This window comes from Myotis nattereri (genome assembly GCF_964212035.1).
Source record: "Myotis nattereri genome assembly, chromosome: 15".
Classification (NCBI taxonomy): domain Eukaryota; kingdom Metazoa; phylum Chordata; class Mammalia; order Chiroptera; family Vespertilionidae; genus Myotis; species Myotis nattereri.
Genome location: NC_138090.1, coordinates 55,860,830 through 55,881,166, shown reverse-complemented (window position 1 = coordinate 55,881,166; position 20,337 = coordinate 55,860,830). Strand labels below are relative to the sequence as shown.

The 20,337-nt window shown below is 65.8% G+C and overlaps 2 protein-coding genes across 4 annotated transcripts; one reads left to right on the top strand and one right to left on the bottom strand.

Moving 5' to 3' along the window:
* Positions 1-193: 193 nt before the first annotated feature.
* RFPL4A (ret finger protein like 4A) lies at positions 194-3,994 on the top strand (the record flags this gene model as incomplete). The annotated part of the gene is made up of 2 exons (XM_081107419.1): positions 194-479; positions 3,390-3,994. 2 exons carry the CDS (start codon positions 194-196, stop codon positions 3,992-3,994), a joined length of 891 nt encoding a protein of 296 aa, XP_080963545.1.
* Positions 3,995-6,419: 2,425 nt separating this feature from the next.
* On the bottom strand, positions 6,420-20,168 carry EPN1 (epsin 1). 3 transcript variants are annotated; one of them, XM_081107098.1, is made up of 11 exons: positions 19,909-20,149; positions 17,054-17,379; positions 12,559-12,808; positions 10,753-10,877; positions 10,165-10,239; positions 9,687-9,770; positions 8,671-8,974; positions 8,282-8,392; positions 8,063-8,149; positions 7,100-7,357; positions 6,420-6,959 (listed from the first exon to the last, which is right to left on the bottom strand). In XM_081107098.1, exons 2-11 carry the CDS (start codon positions 17,279-17,281, stop codon positions 6,751-6,753), a joined length of 1,731 nt encoding a protein of 576 aa, XP_080963224.1. In that variant the 5' UTR covers positions 17,282-17,379; positions 19,909-20,149; the 3' UTR covers positions 6,420-6,750. The 3 variants fall into 3 exon arrangements, with proteins under 3 accessions (XP_080963224.1, XP_080963222.1, XP_080963223.1); XM_081107096.1 differs by lacking the exon at positions 10,165-10,239 and having other exon boundaries at positions 19,909-20,168; XM_081107097.1 differs by lacking the exons at positions 10,165-10,239; positions 17,054-17,379; positions 19,909-20,149 and adding an exon at positions 16,245-16,412.
* Between the last annotated feature and the right edge of the window lie 169 nt (positions 20,169-20,337).

Below are 20,337 nucleotides of genomic sequence, written 5' to 3'. Positions count from 1 at the left end.
GTGTTGCACCTCAAAAGTTCAGGGCTTGGAGCCATTTCTATTGGCCCTTCGATTGCATCCTCCTCACCCAGCGGTCCTGGTTGCAAATGTCTATCCTAGAAAGAGGAGGCATCCCGGGACCCATGAGTCCCTCTCCCTCAAGAGAGGCTCACCGCACCCGCTCCCCCCTCTCTTGCCCCCCCAGGCGGCGGCCATGGCCCAGCACTTTAAGGAAGCCGCCCGCTGCCCCGTCTGCCTCACGTACTTTGAGGACCCCGTGAACCTCAAGTGCGGCTACATCTGCTGCCGCCGGTGCCTGCGCGCCCTGCCCAAGGAGCCGGGGGGCCAGGGGGTGCAGTGCTTTAACTGCTCCGAAGTTTCTCAGACAGCCGACATCAAGCCCAACAGAGTGCTGGGCAGCCTGGCGGCCAAGGCCAAGGCGATGGAGCCCCAGCTGACATCCGTCTTGCAGATGGACCCCAAGATTCGCAAGTTCCACGGTGAGACCTCTGGGCGCCCTACCCCGGCCCTGAGGGAAGGCAGTTTCTCAGGGGCCCCGTGACAGGCGGGCCTCCCCTGGCGGCCGCACCTGGAATGTTCATTCTTGCCCGAGAGTCTACATGACAACCGGCTGTAGGTTTTTAGGGAAATAGAACGCCCTGTCGCCCTAGACCTGGGCTCCCCAACAGTCCCAGTCGCCCCACTGGAGACGGGCACAGGCAGAAACCTGATTTTGCGTGGACTGGATGTTACAGACAACGGACTACCCGAGTCTTGTTATTGTTCCTGTGTTTTTAAGAAATTTTTTTTTTTTTTTTTTTTTAAGAATAGAAGGCATTGAGAAGTAACCGGACAGAGTTCATTACCAAATATTAAGGGATACATTTGATATATTGCTTTCATCTTGCTTCTGATGGCATTTATTCTTTTTTTTTTAATATATTTTATTGATTTTTTACAGAGAGGAAGGGAGAGAGATAGAGAGTCAGAAACATCGATGAGAGAGAAACATCGATCAGCCGCCTCCTGCACATCCCCCACCGGGGGTGTGCCCGCAACCCAGGTACATGCCCTTGACCAGAATCGAACCTGGGACCCTTCAGTCCGCAGGCCGACGCTCTATCCACTGAGCCAAACCGGTTTCGGCTAAGAAAATTTTTAAAAATATTGTTTTATTGATTTCAGAGAGGAAGGGAGAGGGGGGAGAGAGAGAAGCATCAATGATGAGAATCATGGATCGGCTGCCTCCTACACGCCCCCCACTGAGGATCGAGCCTGCAACCTGGGCAGGTGTCCTTGTCCAGAATCTAACCCGGGACCCTTCAGTCCGCAGGCCGACGGTCTACCCACTGAGCCACACCAGCCAGGGCAAGGAAATTTTTTTAATTATCTTTTCTATTTACTTTTAAGTTACAGTGGACATGTAATAGCCATTTGGCTCAGTGGAAAGAGCGTCGGCCTGGGGACCCTTCAGTCCCCAAGTTCGATTACGATGAAAAAATAAAATAATTCAAACATTTAAAAAGATCCCCAGTCGGTAGGGCTCACTGAAAGGAGCACCAGCCCAAGGGGCGGGGATTCAGATTCCCTTCAGGGGCACCCACCTGGGCTGAGGGCTCCCTCCGCCAACACTGTCCCCTGCCCCTCTGAAGGCAGCCAGTCGACCTACATCAATGCTTCTCTCTCTCTTCTCTCTCTCTCTCTCTCTCTCTCTCTCTCTCTCTCTCTCTCTCTCTCTCTCTCTCTTTCCCCACTCCCTCCCTCGCTTGCACTCTAAAAAGCAATGGGAAAAAGATCCTGGGGTGAGGATTAACACCATCCACCCAATTAAAACAGTGCCCGAGACAGGGGTGTGGGGTATCAATCCCCAGTAGGGGGCGTGCAGGAGGCAGCCAATGCATGTTTCTCTCATGGCTAATTCTCTACCTCTCCCTCTCCTTTTCTCTCTCTAAAAACCAATAAAAACATTTGTTTTTTCATTTAAAAGGAAAGAAAGCAAACAACAACATAGCCATTGGTCTGTGGGGGGCAGGGTTCATGTGTGAGGCTGCGCGGGTCCTGTGAGGACGCCCACTCTCCCCGCCCAGCGAGAGGGTCGGAGCAGGAGGCCCGGCCGCGCAGACTCAGTCTCCTTCCGCCCCCATCGGGTCTGGGTCCAGGTTGCTGCTGTGGTTCTGACACATCCTAACGTCAGGGCTCCGAGCCTCTCCCGTTCCCTGTTCATTGTAACTGCAGTAAAGCGCATGGCCTAGTCACCAACAGCAAGTGAGGACGGTAACTGTGTTTATAAAGACAGGGTAAGCCCTCACCGGTGTGGCTCAGTGGATAGAGTATCGGCCTGTGGACTGAAGGGTCCCAGGTTTGATTCCCGGTCAGGGCACATGTGTGGGGGGGCACTGGGGATTGAAGGCAGCCAATCAATAATTGGCTGATTGTCTCTCATCATTGATGTTTCTATCTCTTTCTCCCTTTCCTTTCTGAAGTCAGTAAAAAAATATTTTTTAAAAGAAGAGATCAGAGAAAGCTTTAATGTTTAACGTCAATATCATTCTGCAAGAAGTAAAATATTTTCCATCCCTTGAAATTTGTGATAATCTGCATGATAATTTTTTTTTAATTGATTTCCGAGAGGAAAGGAGAGGGAGAAAGAAACATCCATGATGAGGGAGAATCATTGATCAGGGCCCCTTGCCGGGCTGTATGATAATTTTGAGAAAAAATGGCACTCGTGGTCTATTTTTCGTGTGTATTCCTTACTAAAGAGAAAAGAAGTCCCACCCAGCCCAGGTGGCTCAGTAGTTGGGCATCGACCTATGAATGGAGGTCAGGGTTTGATTGCCAGTCGGGGCAGATTCTCAGGTTGCTGGCTTGGTCCCCAGTAGGGGGCGTGCAGGAGGCAGTGTTTCCCTCTCATTGATGTTTCTTTCTCTCTCTCCCTCTCCCTTCCTCTCTGAAATCAATAAAAAAAAAAAAAAAAATTTTAGCCCAGCCCGTGTGGCTCAGTGGTTGAGCATTAACTTATGAATCAGGAGGTCACAGTTCAATTCCTGGGTTGCAGGCTCCATCTCCTGTAGGGGGCATGCAGGAAGTTCCCCATCCATGATTCTCTCTCATCATTGATGTTTCTCTCTCTCTCCCTCTCCCTTCCTGAAAGCAATATATATATTAAAGAAGAGAGTCCTTATTCAATTGAATCACTTAATGTCAAGAGAATACCTACGATGGACAAAGACTAGCTCCTCAATTATAATCATTCCTCCTGTAGATAAAATTCTATTGAACCCGGGGCCAGGGAAGTCTCCCCAGGAAAATGCCCACTGCAGACAGGAAGGTGTGGGGGCCTTGGCAGTGGCCAGGAAGGGGGGCCCCAGGGCATACACCTGCTGAGTCCATCCTTTCTCTCTCCACAGTGGACATGACCTTGGACGTGGACACCGCCCACAACTACCTCACCATCTCCGAGGACCTGCAGCGGGTCCGCATCGGGGATCTCCCACAGGGGCGCCGAGCCCACCCTGGGAGATTCAACGACTCCCCCTGTGTCCTGGGCTCTCCCCGCTTCACCTCCGGTCGCCACTACTGGGAGGTGGACGTGGGGCGCAGCCGGCAGTGGAACCTGGGCCTCTGCCGGGAGTCGGCTCCCCGGCAGGGCGAGGTGGTTCTGTCCGCGGAGCTCGGCTTCTGGACCGTGAGCTGCAAGGACGGGAACCAGTTCATCGCCGGCACCGAGCCCGCCTTGGGGCTCATGGTCCAGCCCCGCCTGCGCCGCCTGGGCCTCTTCCTGGACGTGGAGATGGGGACCTTCTCCTTCTACCACATGGCCGATGGGTCCCACGTGTTCACGTTCCCCGCCATTTCGGCTGAGGAGCCCCTGCGCCCCTTTTTCGGGCCTGCGGATTGCACAGGGGATGATGAGAGCTGGCTGGCCCTCTGTCCCCGAGTCCCCGCCGGGCGGGGGTGGTGGGGGGTGAGCTCGGGGACAGGGACACGGGCTACCTGCGCGCCGAGTCCTTGAAGGCCGAGCGGAAATGAGTCTCCGGTGCGGTGCGGTTTCGGTGGTGCCGTTCGGGACTGCGTATCTGATTAGCTAATAAACGTGTTCTGAACTTGCAGATCCAGGGCCAAACGCTTCGCTTTTTTCTTTGAAGTTGGTACGAAGAGGAGGTTAGAGACGAACTAAAACGCTGGATGTGGCCCAACGGGCTCATGGGTTTTCTCTCTAATGTAGGAACCAGCCCCCTGTGAACAGGTACAACACAGGGTGGGGCCCCTCCAGTTACCCAGGTGGTTGCCTGCCCTCCTGTACCCCCGCGCCCCCTGTTCGATCCCTAGTGGGGGCCCATCAGGAAGGCCACCTGATGTTTCTTGCCCTCTCTATGAAAGGATAAATAAATAATGCAAATCATGGGCTGTGGATTAAAACACACACGACCCTGCCCTGACCGGTTTGGCTCAGTGGATAGAGCGTCGGCCTGCGGACTGAAGGGTCCCAGGTTCGAGTCTGATCAAGGACATGTACCTTGGTTGCGGGCACATCCCCAGTGGGGAGTGTGCAGGAGGCAGCTGATGGATGTTTCTCTCTCATCCATGTTTCTAACTCTCTATCCCTTTCCCTTCCTCTCTGTAAAAAAAGCAATTAAAATATATTTTTTAAAAAAATTCGGGGTGGAAAGCATGTCAGCACATGGGGAGTGTGGTTGTCCCGGGCCGGAGGCACAATCGGCCACGGGTGGCGGCTCGGAATCCACAGGTGTGGCTGTGTCCATTGGCTTTGCTGACAAGCAGCCCGAGTGGGGAGTCGCTGCCCCGGCACCGAGGGGGGCGGGGTTTGAGGACTGAACACATGAAAGGCCTCCGCCCCGGCGGGAGGGCGCTGGGCACCAGCCGGCGGTGGGACCTGCCGGGGCAGGCTGAGCGGGGCTGCGCTCGGAGCCTGGGCTCTGGGCGCTCGTGAGTCCCCGCAGAAGAGCCCACGCACGCGGGAAGGCTGCGGCCGAGAGGCTCTGGAGCAGGCGTGGGAGGCAGGCGCGGTGGCGGGTGCGTGGGCCGCGCCCCGGGACCGCCCGGCCGCCTGGAGGCCGAGCTCCCAGGCGCCGGCCGGAGACTGGGCTGGTCTCGGGCGCCCCCTGCCGGCCGCAGACCGCACAGCGCCCGCCCCGGGCCTGAACCCGGTGGCCCCGCAGCCCCCAGCCCCGCCCCTCGGCGGGCGCCTGTCCACTCCCGCCGTCTGGACAGGGGCCGCCCTGGGCAGAACCGCAGCCCCGCGACCCTTCTCAGCCCGTAAAGGCCGGGTGGCCTGACCCCAAGCCCGACATCCGACCCGCGCGGGCCCTGGAGACGAAATGGAAGGAAAAGGGAGGCACGCGAAGCGGAAGTGAAGCAGCGAGGCAGGAATGACCCTCCAACACCCAGGAGGGACCGGCCCCTGCCAGCCCGGTGCTCAGCCCTCGGGGCAGGGGTGGGTCGGGACCCCGTGGCAGCTCCAGGAGGAAGCGGAGGCCGGAATGTTCTGGAATCTCCTGCACAGGCTCCGGGAGGCGGCGGCTTTGCAGACCTGCCTGGGCCTGAGCCTGCCCCGCGCCAGGTCCTGCCCCCCTCCCCCGAGAAAACACGCAGAGAGACCACAGTTCGCTTTATTTCACTGCCTTCCCTATTTAAACTTTTATTGGTTTTAGAGAGGGGAAGGGAGAGGTTGATTTATTGTCCTACTTACTTTTTAAATATATTTTTATTGATTTCAGAGAGGGAGAGAACCTGGATCGGCCGCCTCCTGCACATCCCCCACAGGGGATCGAGCCTGCAACCCAGGCACGTGCCCCTGACTGGGAATCGAACCCGGGACCCTTCAGTGCACAGGCCGACGCTCTATCCACTGAGCCAACTGGCCAGGGCTGCTGTCCTACTAGTTAACACATTCATTGGCTGCTTCTATGCGCCCTGGCCCGGGATCGAACCTGCAACCTTGGAGTAGAGGCAAGGCAGCTCCAGGCAAGCAGTGGCCAGGAGGCCTCCCCCCTCCCCCTCACTGGGCCCCGCCCACTCGGCAGCAGCCCCAGGGGCCCCGCCTCCCCAGGCCCAGGAGACACTCCCAGCACCAGGCCCTGAAGCAGCCCCCTGAGGGCTCCACAGCCCATCCCGTCAACCGAGTGAGCCACAGGGCCTTCACCCACGCCGCTCCCCTGCTGCCCCCCTCTGGGGGCACAGGCCACCCGGCCAGCTCAGCCGCTCCCTCGGCCGTGACTGCTCTGCACCCGTCCCCTCACCTGTGCCAAGTTGTCTCCTGGGCAAGAACAAAGGCTGTGGAGGCGGGACACCTGGCCCCGCACCCCACGCCCCGCCCCCAGGTCCAGAAGGTCAGAAACCAGGGGTGCTGCCCCCACACCCTGGGCCTCCAGGTGAAGGGCCACGTGAAGGACGGATGGGAACTGTGGGAGCCACGCCCATGAGAATTGCCATTTATTCCCGAAGTTGCCAAAATCATCACCAAGGATTCACCGAGGGTGTGCGGGGAGGAGGCTCAACACTGATCACGGGGCCAGTCAGGAGCGGGAGGGGGACGGGGCCTGCTGTCCCTCCTTCTAATGCCACGGACGGTTCTCCTCTGGCCGGCGCCTCCCCATCCCCCAGGTCGTTTCTGGGGCGGCGGAGGGTGAGGAGAGGTGTAGTGTGAGTGGCCCCAGGAGGGAGGGCGCTGGGGCCCGCTTCACATGCACTCACAACACTGGTGTCCCAGGCAGCGGCGGGGCTGGCCAGGCCAAGCCCCAGCCCGGCTTATAGGAGGAAGGGGTTAGTGTTGGGGGCCGGGGGACCCGGGGGCAGGATGGGGGGCAGGCCTGGGCCCCCGCCCAGGGGAGAGATGTATGTCGGTGGTGCCCCCGGGACCGGGGGCCCGGGGCTGAGCCGGAGCTGGTTCAGAGTGAGCGTCGCAGGGGGCGCGGGCTGGAAGGGGTTGGTGACGGAGGGGCCGGTGGCTGGGGCTCCTGCAGGAGAAGAGAGGCGCACAGCGCAGTCAGGGCCTGCCTGCGGGAGAGGCCCCACACACCCCTCTGCCCACGGAGGGGCCCAGCACCCCTGTTCCTGCCCATGGGGGGCCCAGCACCCCTGCTCCGAGGCCACTCACCGCTGGGCAGGAAGGGGTTGGAGGCCTTGGCTCCCGGCAGCGTGGGGCCCGGCCGAGTGACCAGGGAGTCCAGGTCCACGAGGGCTGCGTTGGGCCCCAGGAATGACTCCGGCGTCTTCCGTGTGGGCGGCGTGGGGGTCGGGGCAGCCTTGGGCGGGGGGCTCCCCACAGCCTCGGCCAGAGAGCCCTCGACCCCGCTCATGTCGAAGGCCCCGGGGCTGCGGGCGGGCACCTCCCCAGCCAGCAGCTGCAGCTCCCCTGGGAGGGCAGAGGGCACAGGGTGGAGCGGCAGAGCCAGGCCCCAGGCCCAGGGCAGGGGACACCACGTGGCGACCTCCAGAGCAGAGCCTGCTGGGCCCACACGCGGTGGCTGGCAGGCGGGCGGGCAGGCAGGCGGGCTGGGGGCCGCCTCCTTGGCCGTCTGGTGTAAAAGCTGACTCAGGAACCCCATCTAGTGCTGAGACAGGCACCCGGGAGCCCCAGGGGCCCCGCTTCACTGCAAGAGGGACCACAGGGGCCACAGACAGACCCAAACCAGAGGTGTTCCCCAGAGACTGCGGGAACACGGTGCTACCTGCCCCCGGGCAGGAGGTAGGGGTAGGGGCAGGGGGCAGGGGGCAGGGCAGGTGAGGGAGGGCTGCGCAGGGCACACAGGGAGGCACCTGGGAGAAGCTCCCTGGGCAGGGAGGCCAGAGGCCGGGCTGAGCCCGAGGAAGCAACCTCTTTATGCTGTTGTCCCACTTTTCTCTAAGCCTGAAATCATCTCACGACACAGCTAACGTTTGTTGTTGAAGATGGGGATGGGGACGGTCAGTTAGATTCAATAAATAAAGCTGTTTTTATACAAGATGGGCCCTGGGCCTGGCCAGGCTGCACACCCGCCAACTCGGACCCTGCCTGGGCGGGCCTCGGGGAGCAGGCACGGGGTAGGGGCCACGGGGGGCGGGCACGGCGGGCGCTCACCTGTGCTGCTCCCTGAGGTCGGCAGGGCTGTGCGTAGTCGGTCAAAGTCAGAGAACTCGTCAGGCTCTGCGTCGAAGCCCCCGACCACTGTGGGGGTCACAGGGCCATGTGGGTCGGGAGGGACACTCGGCTCCCGGGCCGCCCTCCCGCCCCTCCCTGCGCAGGGATCAGGCGACTCTTCACTCGCAACTCTGCGCCCGCCCAGCGCCCGCCCAGTACCTGCAGTGCCGTTGGTGCTGGGCTTGGCAGGTGACCCCCCCCAGGGGTCCGAGAAGGCCGGGGCTGGGGCCCAGGGATCAGCAGCTGGGGGCCCACCGACCAGGGCCCCACCTGGTGAGGAGGAGGCGCGTGAGGGGCTGGGCCCACCTGTAGCAGGTGGGGGTTGTCCCCTCGAATCTGTGGCTCCAGGCCCCCTGCCCTCACCCCTCTGCGCCAGGCCCAGCCCCTCCCCCCATCAGGCTCAGTGTCCAGCCAGGAAGACCTCCCCTGTGTCCACCAGCCTCCCCATGACCTTCCGGCCGCCTCCGCCCCCCCAACCCCCCACTAGGCTGTCTCCTCGGAGCTACCTCATGCCCAGGACTGCGCCCGGGGCCGGGGCTGGCACTCACCGTCTGAGCTCCCCCACGGGTCAGGGGTGGGCCCCTCTCCAGCTGCAGGGGCCTGGGTCCCACCCCAAGGGTCAGCCGGGGGCCCCGCAGGGGCAGCAGGCCTCCAGGGGTCCCCGGAGGCCGGGGTAGGGGCCGGGCCACCCCAGGGATCAGCAGCTGGAGGAACAGGAGGTCCCCCCCAAGGGTCCGAGGCAGGGGTGGCTGTGGGGATGGCAGTGGCCATGGGTGCTGGGCCCCCCCAGGGGTCCGAGGCCGTCGGAGGAGCCGGGGCCGTAAAGACATCAGCGAGATCCATGAGGGACGACTGCAGAGAAAGGGGGGAGGGGTGAGCAGGACAGAGGACTGAGGGGGAGACGGCACCCAGACAGGACGAGGCCAGCACCCCCGATCCTGGTACCTGAGCCCAGCACCCGGCCCTCCCTACACCCTCCCCGCCCCCCCCCCCCCCCCCCGGCATCGCCCCGCCCCCGGACAAACGAGGACAGCCGCAGACGCCCACGCCCAGCACCACGCCCGCTTGGGGCGCACCGGACCTGGGCCAGCGCCTCCACGTCACCGCCCGCTCCACCCCGCGCTGCACTCCCTCCCCACAGGTCCCGCGTCCTGGCTGGACTCGGCGACAAGAGCCCTGTCCTGGGATGGGGAGGTGACCACCCCCCGGCTGCAAGCAGCACGGAGAAGGCAGCACGGAGGCCCGGGGCCGGGGCTGTGCGTAGTGGGTCCAAGTCCCGGACGCTGAGCTGAGCGGGGGCACCGGCAAGAGCGCTGGCCACCCAGCCGGGAGCTATCCGCCCCTCCCTGGCCGGGGTCTGTCCCACCCTGGGAGCCAGGACCAGTCTCCTGACCCAAAGCCACCACCCGCGAGGCTGGCCTTGCTGTGAAGACACCGGGGACACACACAGTGCGAGGCCACAGGACAGGCAGCTGGGACACACCCCGTGCACCCAGGGCAGGGCCCACACCTCCTCCCCACACTCACCTCCTCCTGACCCCACTCACCTCCTCCCCACACTCACCTCCTCCTGGCCCCCGGTCTCCCGCTTGCTCTCCTCTATGGCCATCTGCAGCCTCAGGTCATCCCCACGGCGGATCCGCTCCTCCTGTTTGGGCCACGAAGGCAGGCGGCAGGGGAAGGTCAGTCTGAGTGGCCCGAACCCGCACCCTCTCCCCCCGGACAAGGTGACGGAAATTAAAATGGGATGCGGACGTGTGGGATGGGTGGACAGGTCGCGGGCGGGCAGGCGGGGGAGGACACTGCCGGAGGGCGGGAAGCACAGGTCTGCGGGGAGGAGGTGACAGGCCCGGATGCCGGAGGGAGTGGCCCTCGCTGTCTGTCTGTCTGACACCTGAGCGGGGTCACGGGGCTCCGTCCCACACCAGGTCCACGGCTACAGATGCTGCGGTGCCAGCGTGCCGGCTAGCGAGGGCGGGGAAGATCGGAGGCGGCGGGACCGGGGCGGGTCCCAGGGCCTGCGGGCGGGGAGGCTCTCTGACCTTATCGTGCTCCTCTCGGCTCAAACTAAGGGCCAGCTGGAGCTGGACGTCATCCTCGGGGCCGCAGGACGGGGGCTGGGGGAGAGACAGTGTGAGGGGCGGCGGGGGAGGCGGCCGAGAGAGAGAGAGAGAGAGAGAGAGAGAGAGAGAGAGAGGAAGAGAGAGAGGAAGAGAGAGAGGAGGCAGACAGAGACACAGCAAGAGAGACTAAGATACAGATAGAGAAACAGACAGACAGACAGAGACAAAGAGCCGGGTCAGACAGAGCCAAAGACAGGAGAAATAGTCTCCAAACTGGGGAGGGGCAGGCAGAGCCAGAGCAGGACAAGCCTCCAGGGCGAGGAGGGAGGGAGGGAAGGATTGGGGAAGGGAGGGAAAGAGAGGGGAAGGGAGCTGGGAGGGGAGCCCAGGACGGAGTGAGGAGGGACGGAGGCAGAGCACAGGGTCCACGGTGAGCAGAGACAGGGAGAGACAGCAGGCCTCGGAGAGAGGGCGGGCAGGCGGGCGAGGGGAGGCATGGAGATGGGATGGCAGAACAAAAGTCAAACCCTGCCGTGCCGTGCCCGCCCCGCGCCCGCCGCTGGGTACCTGGTCTGCCTCCTCCTTGCTCATGGCCAAGGCCAGCTGCAGCTGCAGCTCCTCCTCCCCGCTGCTCTGCGGCCAGGCCTGCTCGGCCTCGGGCGGGGCCCCTGCGCCCACTGCTGCAGAGGAGGCTGGGAGGAGTGGGGGGCAGTGAGACAGAGAAGACAGGGGAGCCCCCACCTCCTCTTCCAGCCCAGCCGCCCTGAACCCATCTGGGGAAGGGGAGTGGGGGAGGGGCCTGAGCTGAGCTCTCGCAGGCCCAGCAGCCCCGGGAGGACAGGTCAGGGAAGCACAGCCCTGCAGGTGAGGGGGGACCTGGGGAACCTGAGCTCGCCCCAGGGGGGGCCAGGCCTCGCTGTCCAGGGCTGGCTGACAGCTAAGGACCGTGGGCATCAGGGAGGCACAACACCTGCCCAAGTCACGGACTAAGGAAGGATGGAGAGACGGGAGGGGCTGGGGCAGGCGGCCACGAGCTGAGCTGACCAGGCCCCGCCTGCTCCTCCCGGCCCCCCGGCCCCAGCCCGAGGCCGAGCCCCTGCCTGTGGAGAAGTAGAGGCACCAGGGCAGCAACGCCCCTCAGCTCCGGGCTGTCAGCCCTGCGGGACCGCTCCTGCCCCAGCCCTCACGGTGCCCAGCGCTCCGGTCAGCAAACCGGGCCGTGGCCATGCTGGCCCGGCCTTCGCCAGCCCGTCAGCCAAGAAAGGGTTTCATTGTTTTAAGGGGTTGGGAGGAAAAAAAATCCAAAGATGAATAATATCTCAAGTCGCTGAGAAAAGCACACACAACCGAAACCTCAAGGTCTAAGACTGACGCCTGCGCGTGGCAGGAGGAGGCAGCCCTGAGGCCAAGCGGACACTGAGAGCCCACCTCCCCTGCCCGGAGCGCACCCCCACCCCCGGCCCCGTGGCCTGGGCGTGGCCCTGACCTCCGAGTGGGTGCTGGACGAGTGGGTGCTGGACGGAGAGTAAGGTAGCAGTCCAAGCAGAACGCCCGCCCAGCCCTCCCAACACGCCAGGCTCCCGCGGGCGGGCGGCGGTCATGGCTCCCCGGCATCTGGTCCTTCCCACAGGCCCAGGCGCCTCCTCCTGCCACTGCTCACAGAGAACTCTGCACCCCGTTGTCCGTAGGCACCGCCTCCCCATCGCCTGGAACTGCCTGGCCCCTTGGGTCCCCGGGCCCCGGCCCCGCCAGGTCAACGCTCCAGCGACACGAACTGTCTGTGCCGTGTGGCCCACCGCGCTGGCGCCGCCGTTTCTGCAGTGGTTGCAGCGGTGACAACCGCCTGCCCAGGACACAACGCCTCCCGCCCCCGGCAGGTCAAAGGGAAAGCTCCCCGAGATGTGCCCTACGCTGGGGGCCACACGCAGACGCCCCAGTGCCTCTTTCCCAATGCAGGTCACCACCCCGAACCGAGCTCGCTCACCCCACCCCCTTCCTGGAGTTCCACAGCAGGTTCTGCCTCCAGCTGCTCCCCAGCCACCGCTGGCCTGTGCCTCACACGGCCAGAGGCCTCGGCGATGCCCGCTCCTCCCAGGCCAGGCTGCCCAGAGGGCGAGCCCTCCCCCCGGGGCTGTCCCTGACCACAGGGCTTGGGGAGCCCTCTCCCCTCCGGCGGCGGCAGCATTATCTCCTCCTGGGCACGGACACGGACAGGACTGCGGGCACCCAGCCCTCTCCAGGGCCCAGGCTGCGCACAGGGCACCACGCAGCTGGCATCTGGGGGTGAGCGAAGGTGAGGAGGGCAAGGAGCAGCGGGAGGGGCCCGGCAGGGGCAGGAGGAGACCAGCTCCTGGGCCACGGGCCACGGCTCACCCGTGGCGGTCTGCGCCAGCTTCTCCTTGGTCTTGAGCGCGTGGGCTCGCTCCTCCCGCAGCCGGTCCTCGTCGCGCAGCAGGGCCACCAGCTGCTTGGCCTTCTCTCGCACGTTGACGCCCTGGTCCTTGCCGTCGCGGTCCACGTACTGGAAGTCCTTGAGCGTCTGCACGGCGTACATGTTCTCCTTGCACTGCTGCGACACGCGCTCCGAGCCCGTCTTGATGAGGTACTCCATCAGCGTCATGGCCTGCGGGGGGCGGGGCGGGGCGGGGGGGACACGGCGGTCACTCAGGTCCCAGCGCCAGCCCCCGCCTGTCCACAGGATGCCGGACCACAGCCTGAGGGGAAGGCGGGGCTGACCGTGCCGCCCCCGCTGAGCCTGACCACGCAGGTGCCGGAGTGACAGCAGCACCAGGAGCCCAGCTGACCCCGCACGGCAGGGCGCGGACGCAGCTCACAGAGCGGGGTGGCAGCACCGGAGGCCGGGCTGACGCCATGGGCAGGGTGTCTGCCTGGGGTGACGACGCTGACAGCACTGGGAAGGCGCTGAATGCCCCCAACTCCAGACTTCAAAGGGGTCGGTGGCGTGCCCTGGGAGCTCCGTGCACGTCCGTAAGGGCCGCAGCGGCCGTCACCCAGCCCCCGGGCCTCCGGAGGCACGGGCCCAGCCGCTTCTGTGAAACGCAAATCTAAGGGTGCGGAGGCAGATGACTGCCCGTCCGTGCCAGGCCTCGCTCCCCACCACCAGAGCCCGTTCCCACAGACCCGCCCCAGCCACACTGCGTGCCCCCGCCCCCCCCCCGCCCCAGCCACACTGCGTGCCCCCGCCCCCCCCCGCCCCAGCCACACTGCGTGCCCCCGCCCCCCCCCGCCCCAGCCACACTGCGTGCCCCCGCCCCCCCCCGCCCCAGCCACACTGCGTGCCCCCGCCCCCCCCCGCCCCAGCCACACTGCGTGCCCCCGCCCCTCCCGCCCCAGCCACACTGCGTGCCCCCCCTCCCGCCCAGCCACACTGCGTGCCCCAGCCACACTGCGTGCCCCCGCCCCTCCCGCCCCTGTCACACTGCGTGCCCCCGCCCCTCCCGCCCCAGCCACACTGTGTGCCCCCGCCCCTCCCGCCCCTGTCACACTGCGTGCCCCCCCCTCCCGCCCAGCCACACTGCGTGCCCCCGCCCCCCCCCGCCCCAGCCACACTGCGTGCCCCCGCCCCTCCCGCCCCTGTCACACTGTGTGCCCCCGCCCCCCCCCCCGCCCCAGCCACACTGCGTGCCCCCGCCCCCCCCGCCCCAGCCACACTGCGTGCCCCCGCCCCTCCCGCCCCTGTCACACTGTGTGCCCCCCCTCCCGCCCCAGCCACACTGCGTGCCCCAGCCACACTGCGTGCCCCGCCCCTCCCGCCCCTGTCACACTGTGTGCCCCCCCCTCCCGCCCCAGCCACACTGCGTGCCCCAGCCACACTGCGTGCCCCCGCCCCTCCCGCCCCTGTCACACTGTGTGCCCCCCCCTCCCGCCCCAGCCACACTGCGTGCCCCAGCCACACTGCGTGCCCCCGCCCCTCCCGCCCCAGCCACACTGCGTGCCCCCGCCCCTCCCGCCCCAGCCACACTGCGTGCCCCCGCCCCTCCCGCCCCTGTCACACTGCGTGCCCCCGCCCCTCCCGCCCCTGTCACACTGCTTTCTCTACCGCCCCAGCCACACTGCGCCCCCCGTGTCCCCCTCCCCCAGCCCGACACACTGCCTTCCGCTGCAGGCTGTGGTCTCTAGTCTCCAGCCTCCGTCTCTATAGGTGGCTGGTGTAGAGCAGCCACAACTGCAAGTGTGAAACTTCACACCCACAGGCTGGCAGGGGGAGGAACAGCCTTTGGTGCCTCTGCACTTTGTGATGTGACAACAAATTGTCTTTTCAAGTTAAATTAAAAGGGGGAGGGAACGGGCAGGCCTTCGTAGTCCCGGAGCCTGTGGCCCGGGGAGCCAGACACCCCCGTGGCGGCCTCCCTCAGAGAAGGGCACATCTTAGAACGCGCTGCCCAGAGCCCCCAAACCCGCCCAGGGAGGAGCTGCGGGAGGGCCGGGCCCTGAACCTGTGACCTCTGCCGGGAGCGGCCGGGCCGCTGACACGGGAGCCAGACTGGGCCTGGCAGGCTGCCCGAAGGCGTGTCGCAGTATTTACCTCTGCAAGCGGTTAGTCTTTAACTGGCCCTCCAGGCGTTTGCGCATTGGAGGAGAAAGGAAAGGACAAGTCACCCCTGCGGGAGGCGGGCTCCCACCCTGCCGGCCCTGCTCCCCACACGCGACACAGCCCCCCTGGCGGGGGCACCCCGCTCACGCGTCACAGGACCGAGAAATGCCAGGCAAACAGCCTCGCCTCAGTCCTGGGCGCACCCTGTGCGAACGAACCCTGAAAGTGCTCATTTCCAGAGCTGGGGGACTTGGGGATTGTGGTGAAAAGACAGTGAACCCGGAAATAACCCAAACACCCACCCACCCCCACACCCACCCCACCCGCGGGGGCGACAGGCTCCCGGGTACCCGCCATGTGGTTGTAGGAATGGCCGCCACACTCGTCAACCTCCCGCCCAGCGGGGAGCGTGGGGGCTGACACCAGAACCGCTGAGAGACGTTCCAGGACAATCTTCTCAGCAGACAGGGCAGGGCCTGTGCCCGGGGCGGGGGCCGCGCAGGTGCATACACCTGCAGGAGCGAGCCAGGTTGCACACTCCCGCCCTGGGCCTCAATGGGAAGTGGGGATGTGCTTTAAAAGCGGGCAACTAGCTGGTCCAACAGTCCGTTCCCTCTGGAAGCAGCCAGGCCGGCCGCCCGGGGCTCCAGGAGCGCTGCGGGAGGGCCAGAGGGCAAACACGCCAGCTCTGTCCAGCACGTGCGGTCCTGTCCCGACCACACCGCTGGGCCCCACAGAACAGACACACTGCACACCCAGAGGCCAGCCTCAGCCGACAAAGCTTTATCCACAAACAGGCAGGGCCGGATTGGCCCTGGGCCATCGCTGGCTGCCCAGATGCGCATTCCTGGGACCAGGCAGCTGGCACAGCCGAGTCAAGAGGGGACTCAGGGGCTCCCGCCCAGAGTGTCAGCACACTGGGACCCAGCCTCTTTGTGCCTCAGTTTCCTCCCCTGGAACATGGAGATGGGAAAGTGCCTCCACTGTTCCCTGCCTCGGGACTCAGGGCCTCGCACACGGCATCCCTCCAGGCACAGCCCGTCCCCCAGCTGCGCTCCTGGATTCGGCCCTCCCGGCCCTGGCCCTCTGTCACCTGCATGCAAAGGCTCGCCCGGAAATGATCAAAAACTGACTCAATGGTGAGTCCAGCGAACCGCTCACCCAGCCTTGGTCTGTCGGGAAGCAGGTGAGATGCTCACAGGTACACGCCACGTGGCCATGCGGCTGCCATGCCCACCGACCTCCCTGCTCTGTGACGCTGGCCCCCAGGCCTCAGTCCGTCTCAACGGGGAACCGGCCCTGCCTCCAGCGGACAGCCGGGCCCGCGCAGGCCCCAGGCCCGCACCCACGGTTCCCGAGGAAACAACAGGAGGCCCCTCCACACTCCTGGGCTGGACCCTCACACGCGGGAGGTCCAGGGACTGGCCCGAGGCCGCATGGCCGGCAGTGGGGCCTGGCCGCCAACCCAAGCCCCCCCCCCCCGCCCCCCCGGCCGCTTTTTTACCCAGAGCAGCACATGGGAGCCCAGCTCGAGCGCTGCCGGCGGTCGGTCTGGCCGGTCCCTGGGGAGGGTCCCTGCCTGCACCACTGGGCGAGTCAACAGGCCGCTCACGTGGACGGCACTGCAGCCACATTGATCCAAGTGGCACATCCACGCGTCCTTCCACCCAGAAATCCCAGCCCCACAACATGGCAACGCAAGAACGCTGAAGGCAGCCGTGTTTGTGCAGCTGGTCCCGCCGAGCAGGCCAGCCCACACACAGACTGTGCGCGCTCGTTAAAAACAGTGACAGATCCTTTCTGTCCCCACAGGGTCTCATCTCTGGGACTCAGCCTCGTTTCCCTACGAAAAGTGGGTGTAAACGGCGCACGGTAAAACCACGCTAATGTACGGCTCCGTTTCCCACAAGGGCACACGCCATGTGAGCGCCTGAGATCCGTCCGTGCGCCCCGTCCTCCCGCCACCCCCCCGCCCCGTGCTGCCCGGTGCTCGGACACACAGACAGGGCCCCGCAGGAAGACGGAGGCTGCGGACGCGGCTCTGGGAGGGAGGGCACCGGACTGGTGCAGAGGGACGGACATTGTGCACCTGCCCAGGCCTCCCAGGTGTGTGACTCCCAGAAGGAGTGGCCATGTCCTCAGAAATACGTTAAAATCAAATTCCTGAGACGTCATGTTCGTGGCCACGAAACGAGAGCGACCTTACAGGAAGAGGGAGACTCCGGCTCCTCCGGAAACGGGGTCGGCCGCAGCCTGTCCGGAGCTCCCGCCCTCGCGTCCCAGCCGAGCCCCCCGCCCGCCGCGGACACTGACCTTGTAGACGTGCCGCCAGTTCTTGCCGTGGTCGTTGAGCCGCTTCCAGATCATGCTCATGATCTCCGAGAAGGCGACGACGTTGTAGGTGAGGTCGGCGATCTCAGACATGAGCGAGCTGGACGGGCCCCAGGGGTCGTTGCTCGTCGCCTCGCGGACCTTGATCTCGGCCTCCGAGTAGTTGTGGACGATGTTTTTCATCTGGCGCCGCAGCGACGAGGTCGACATGGTGGCCGGTGGTGGTGCCAGGGGCGGGCCCCCCGGGGCGTGGGCAGAGGGGGCAACTGCAGGAGGGAGGCCGCCGCAGGGCTGGCAGGTCACCGCATCTGAGGAGAGGAGGCGCCTTAGAAACACACGCGGGACCGGGGCGCCCAGCCCGAACCCTCGTGGGCCCCACGCGAGCCGCGGGAAGGACGGGGTCCTCAGTGACCGCGGAGGCTGTGGCCCTTGCCCCTCTCCATTTCAGTCACCCCGTCCATTTCGGTTCCTCAAATATGCCCAGCTCCTTCCGGCTCGGGGCCCCTGCTCGCCGAGGCAGAGCGAGCCGTGACAGACCACGGCCCGGGGACACACCCAGCCAGCACTTCCTGGCCCGCCACCTGGGTGGGCTGAGGACTCCGGCACCTCAGTTTTTTTCTCTGTAAAATGGGGCCCCCCTGGTTACCCAGGGAGCTGTGCGGAGCAGGGCGCGGGAGGCAGGCTGCCCGTGCGGGCAGTGTCCGGAGCTGGTCACCTGCCTTCCCTCTCCCTAGTCACCGGTCACTCCCACTCTCCCCCAGGGCGCCACGTCCCAGACCTTAAACAGCAAACGCCAAGGCCTCTGCTGGGAAGGCCTCGTGGGAGCACCTTGGCCTGGTGACTCTGTACTCATGTCTCTGGGGCCGAGGCGCCCCCACCAGCCCCGGGGGGCAGCGGCCTCTCTGTCTGGACACTGCTTTTCCCATCAGAGGGGCTGGCCCGGAAGAGCCTTTCAATAAACTGGAAGGAAGGGCAGGGGGAGGGCAGGAAACACCCCTGGAGCAGGGTGGAGGGGCAGAATCCGAGGCAGACGCAAGGACAGGCGCGGAGGAGGCGGAGGAGCGGAGGAGGCGGAGGAGCAGGGAAGGGAGTGAGAGGCGAGGCTGGAGGCTCGGGAGGAGAGATAAGGCCGAGCTCAGCCCTGGGCTGCGGCCTCACTGGGAGCCAGAGTCCATTATCTCACTTAACACCTCGGGGCAGCTGTGTTCACACAGGCGCCTGCCTCAGGCCAGTGGAGGTTAAGGGTTTCAGCCAAGGCTGCCGGCTGGGCCGCCCAGGCCCCAGAAGTCATACCTTCCAGTGGAGACCAGGCTGCCGGGAAAGAATGGGAAGGGCGAGAATCGGCAACGGGGACAACCCAGCAGCCCCTCCCCGGCCCTGGCCCCGACCCCACGCCCGGCGCTCCTCTAAGTGCTGCACACACAGCAAGTCAATGAATCCTCGCGAGCCCGTGACTCACGGGCCCCTCATGGGGGGAACCGAGGCCCAGGGCGGCCGAGTCCCTCGCCCCAGGATGCAGGCCTAGCTGGGAGCAGCCTGGCTCTGACCACCACCACCCATCGCTTCCGCAACCCATGACAGGCACCCGCCGAGCCCGCCCACGACCTGAGCCCCGGGCACTGGGGAGAGATGTGAAGAGTTGGAGAGAGATGGCCGCGGCCCACAGCCGGACACACCAGGACAAGAGATGGAGTGGGGAGACCGAGAGGAAAGGGAATGAGCGAGACAGGGAGAGGGACAGGGGAGCTACCGGGTACCCAGACGCGGTGACACGGGCAGGGGCCCAACGGGACGCGGGTACAGAGCCCTGGAGAGGCCGCGAGGCAGGGAGAGAAAAGCAAAACCACACAGGGCAGCAGTGACCTGGGACCGGCAAACCCGAGACAAGGAAGACGGCAGGTAACAGAGAGAGGGCGGAATCTGGGTCCGATCCTGGCCACCTGCTCCCAGCAACCTCCGCCGGGAATCGCAGGAGACACCCCTGCCCGGCAGGCCCGCCGGTGGCTGTTCTCAGAGGAAACCCAAGCCCGTCCACGAGGGGGCATCGGGCATCGGAAGACCCCGGGCCCCGCGCGCTGGCAGCGAAGCGCATCAGGAAACACACGACCAGCTCACTCAGGTCCCCCCGCCACCACGCGGCTTAGCACCAGACTAAGCTCCACAAAAAGTGGGGGACCCGTCCCATTCAAGAAGGGGGAGCAGGACAAAATTCTCCAGGGGGGGCCGGCCCCTCAAAACGACCGACATCGTACCGGGCAGGACAGAGACCCCGCGGCCAGTGACACGCTTTCTACCTGCCGGACAGTGGCGGGCACGTCACCGGGGGCCCCTCGCCAAGCGCGCAGCGGCCCGAGGAGCAGCGACTGCGAACACCCCAAGGCTGGAGGCTCGGGCGCGGCGAGGTGGGGCCAGGAGGCACCGGACATCCAGGCGAGCGGGCAGCGGGCCCGGCTCCGGAGCCCGAGTCGCCAGCACCAGACCCGGGGCCTGGGGGAGGGGCGGCCCGAGCCCCCGAACCCCAGCCGCCGGCCCGCGGAGAGGGGCCCGCGGCGCGAGGGCAGCGGACAGCGCAGAGACGCCTGGTGACCGCGGACCGGCCGCCCGCGCGAGACGCGAGCAGGAGCCGTGCCCACCAGGCGCGCCCCGCCGCGGGGACCGTGCTTGGTCAGACGGCGAGGCGGACACGGCCGGGCAAGGCCGCGGCGGTGACAGAGACCGACGCCGGAGGCGGAGACGCGGGCGGTGCAGGCCCACCCGGCGCCGAGACACCACGGCCGCGGAGGCGACCGGGCACCGGCAGACGCCCGCGCCCCGGCCCGTCCCCGGCCCGCGCTCACCTCGGCCCCCTCACGCCGGACTCCGGGGGGTCATGGCGGGCAGCCCCCTGCCCCCGCTCGGCCTCGGTGTCGCGGGGCGCGCGCCGAGCCGCGGGCAGCGGAGGCGGGAACGCGCTCGGGCGGACGCGCGGACGCACGGAGGACCGCACGACGACGGCCCCGCCGCCCGGCGCCCGGGAGGGACGCGGAGAGCCGGGCGGGGAAGGGGAGCCTCCAAGCGGACGGGAAGCAACCGAAAGAGGCGACGGACCGGAAGCGGAAGCGGTCGCGCGCCCCGCCCGGCGCCGACCACCGAGTCTGCGCCGCACCGGCTTCCTCAGCCCTACCCACCGGCTAACGTCACTTCCGGCGCGCGAGGCCGGTGGACGGGCTTCGCCAGCCTCACTTCCGCCCGCCGCCGCCAGGGCCCGGGAGGCCGCGCCGCCCCCA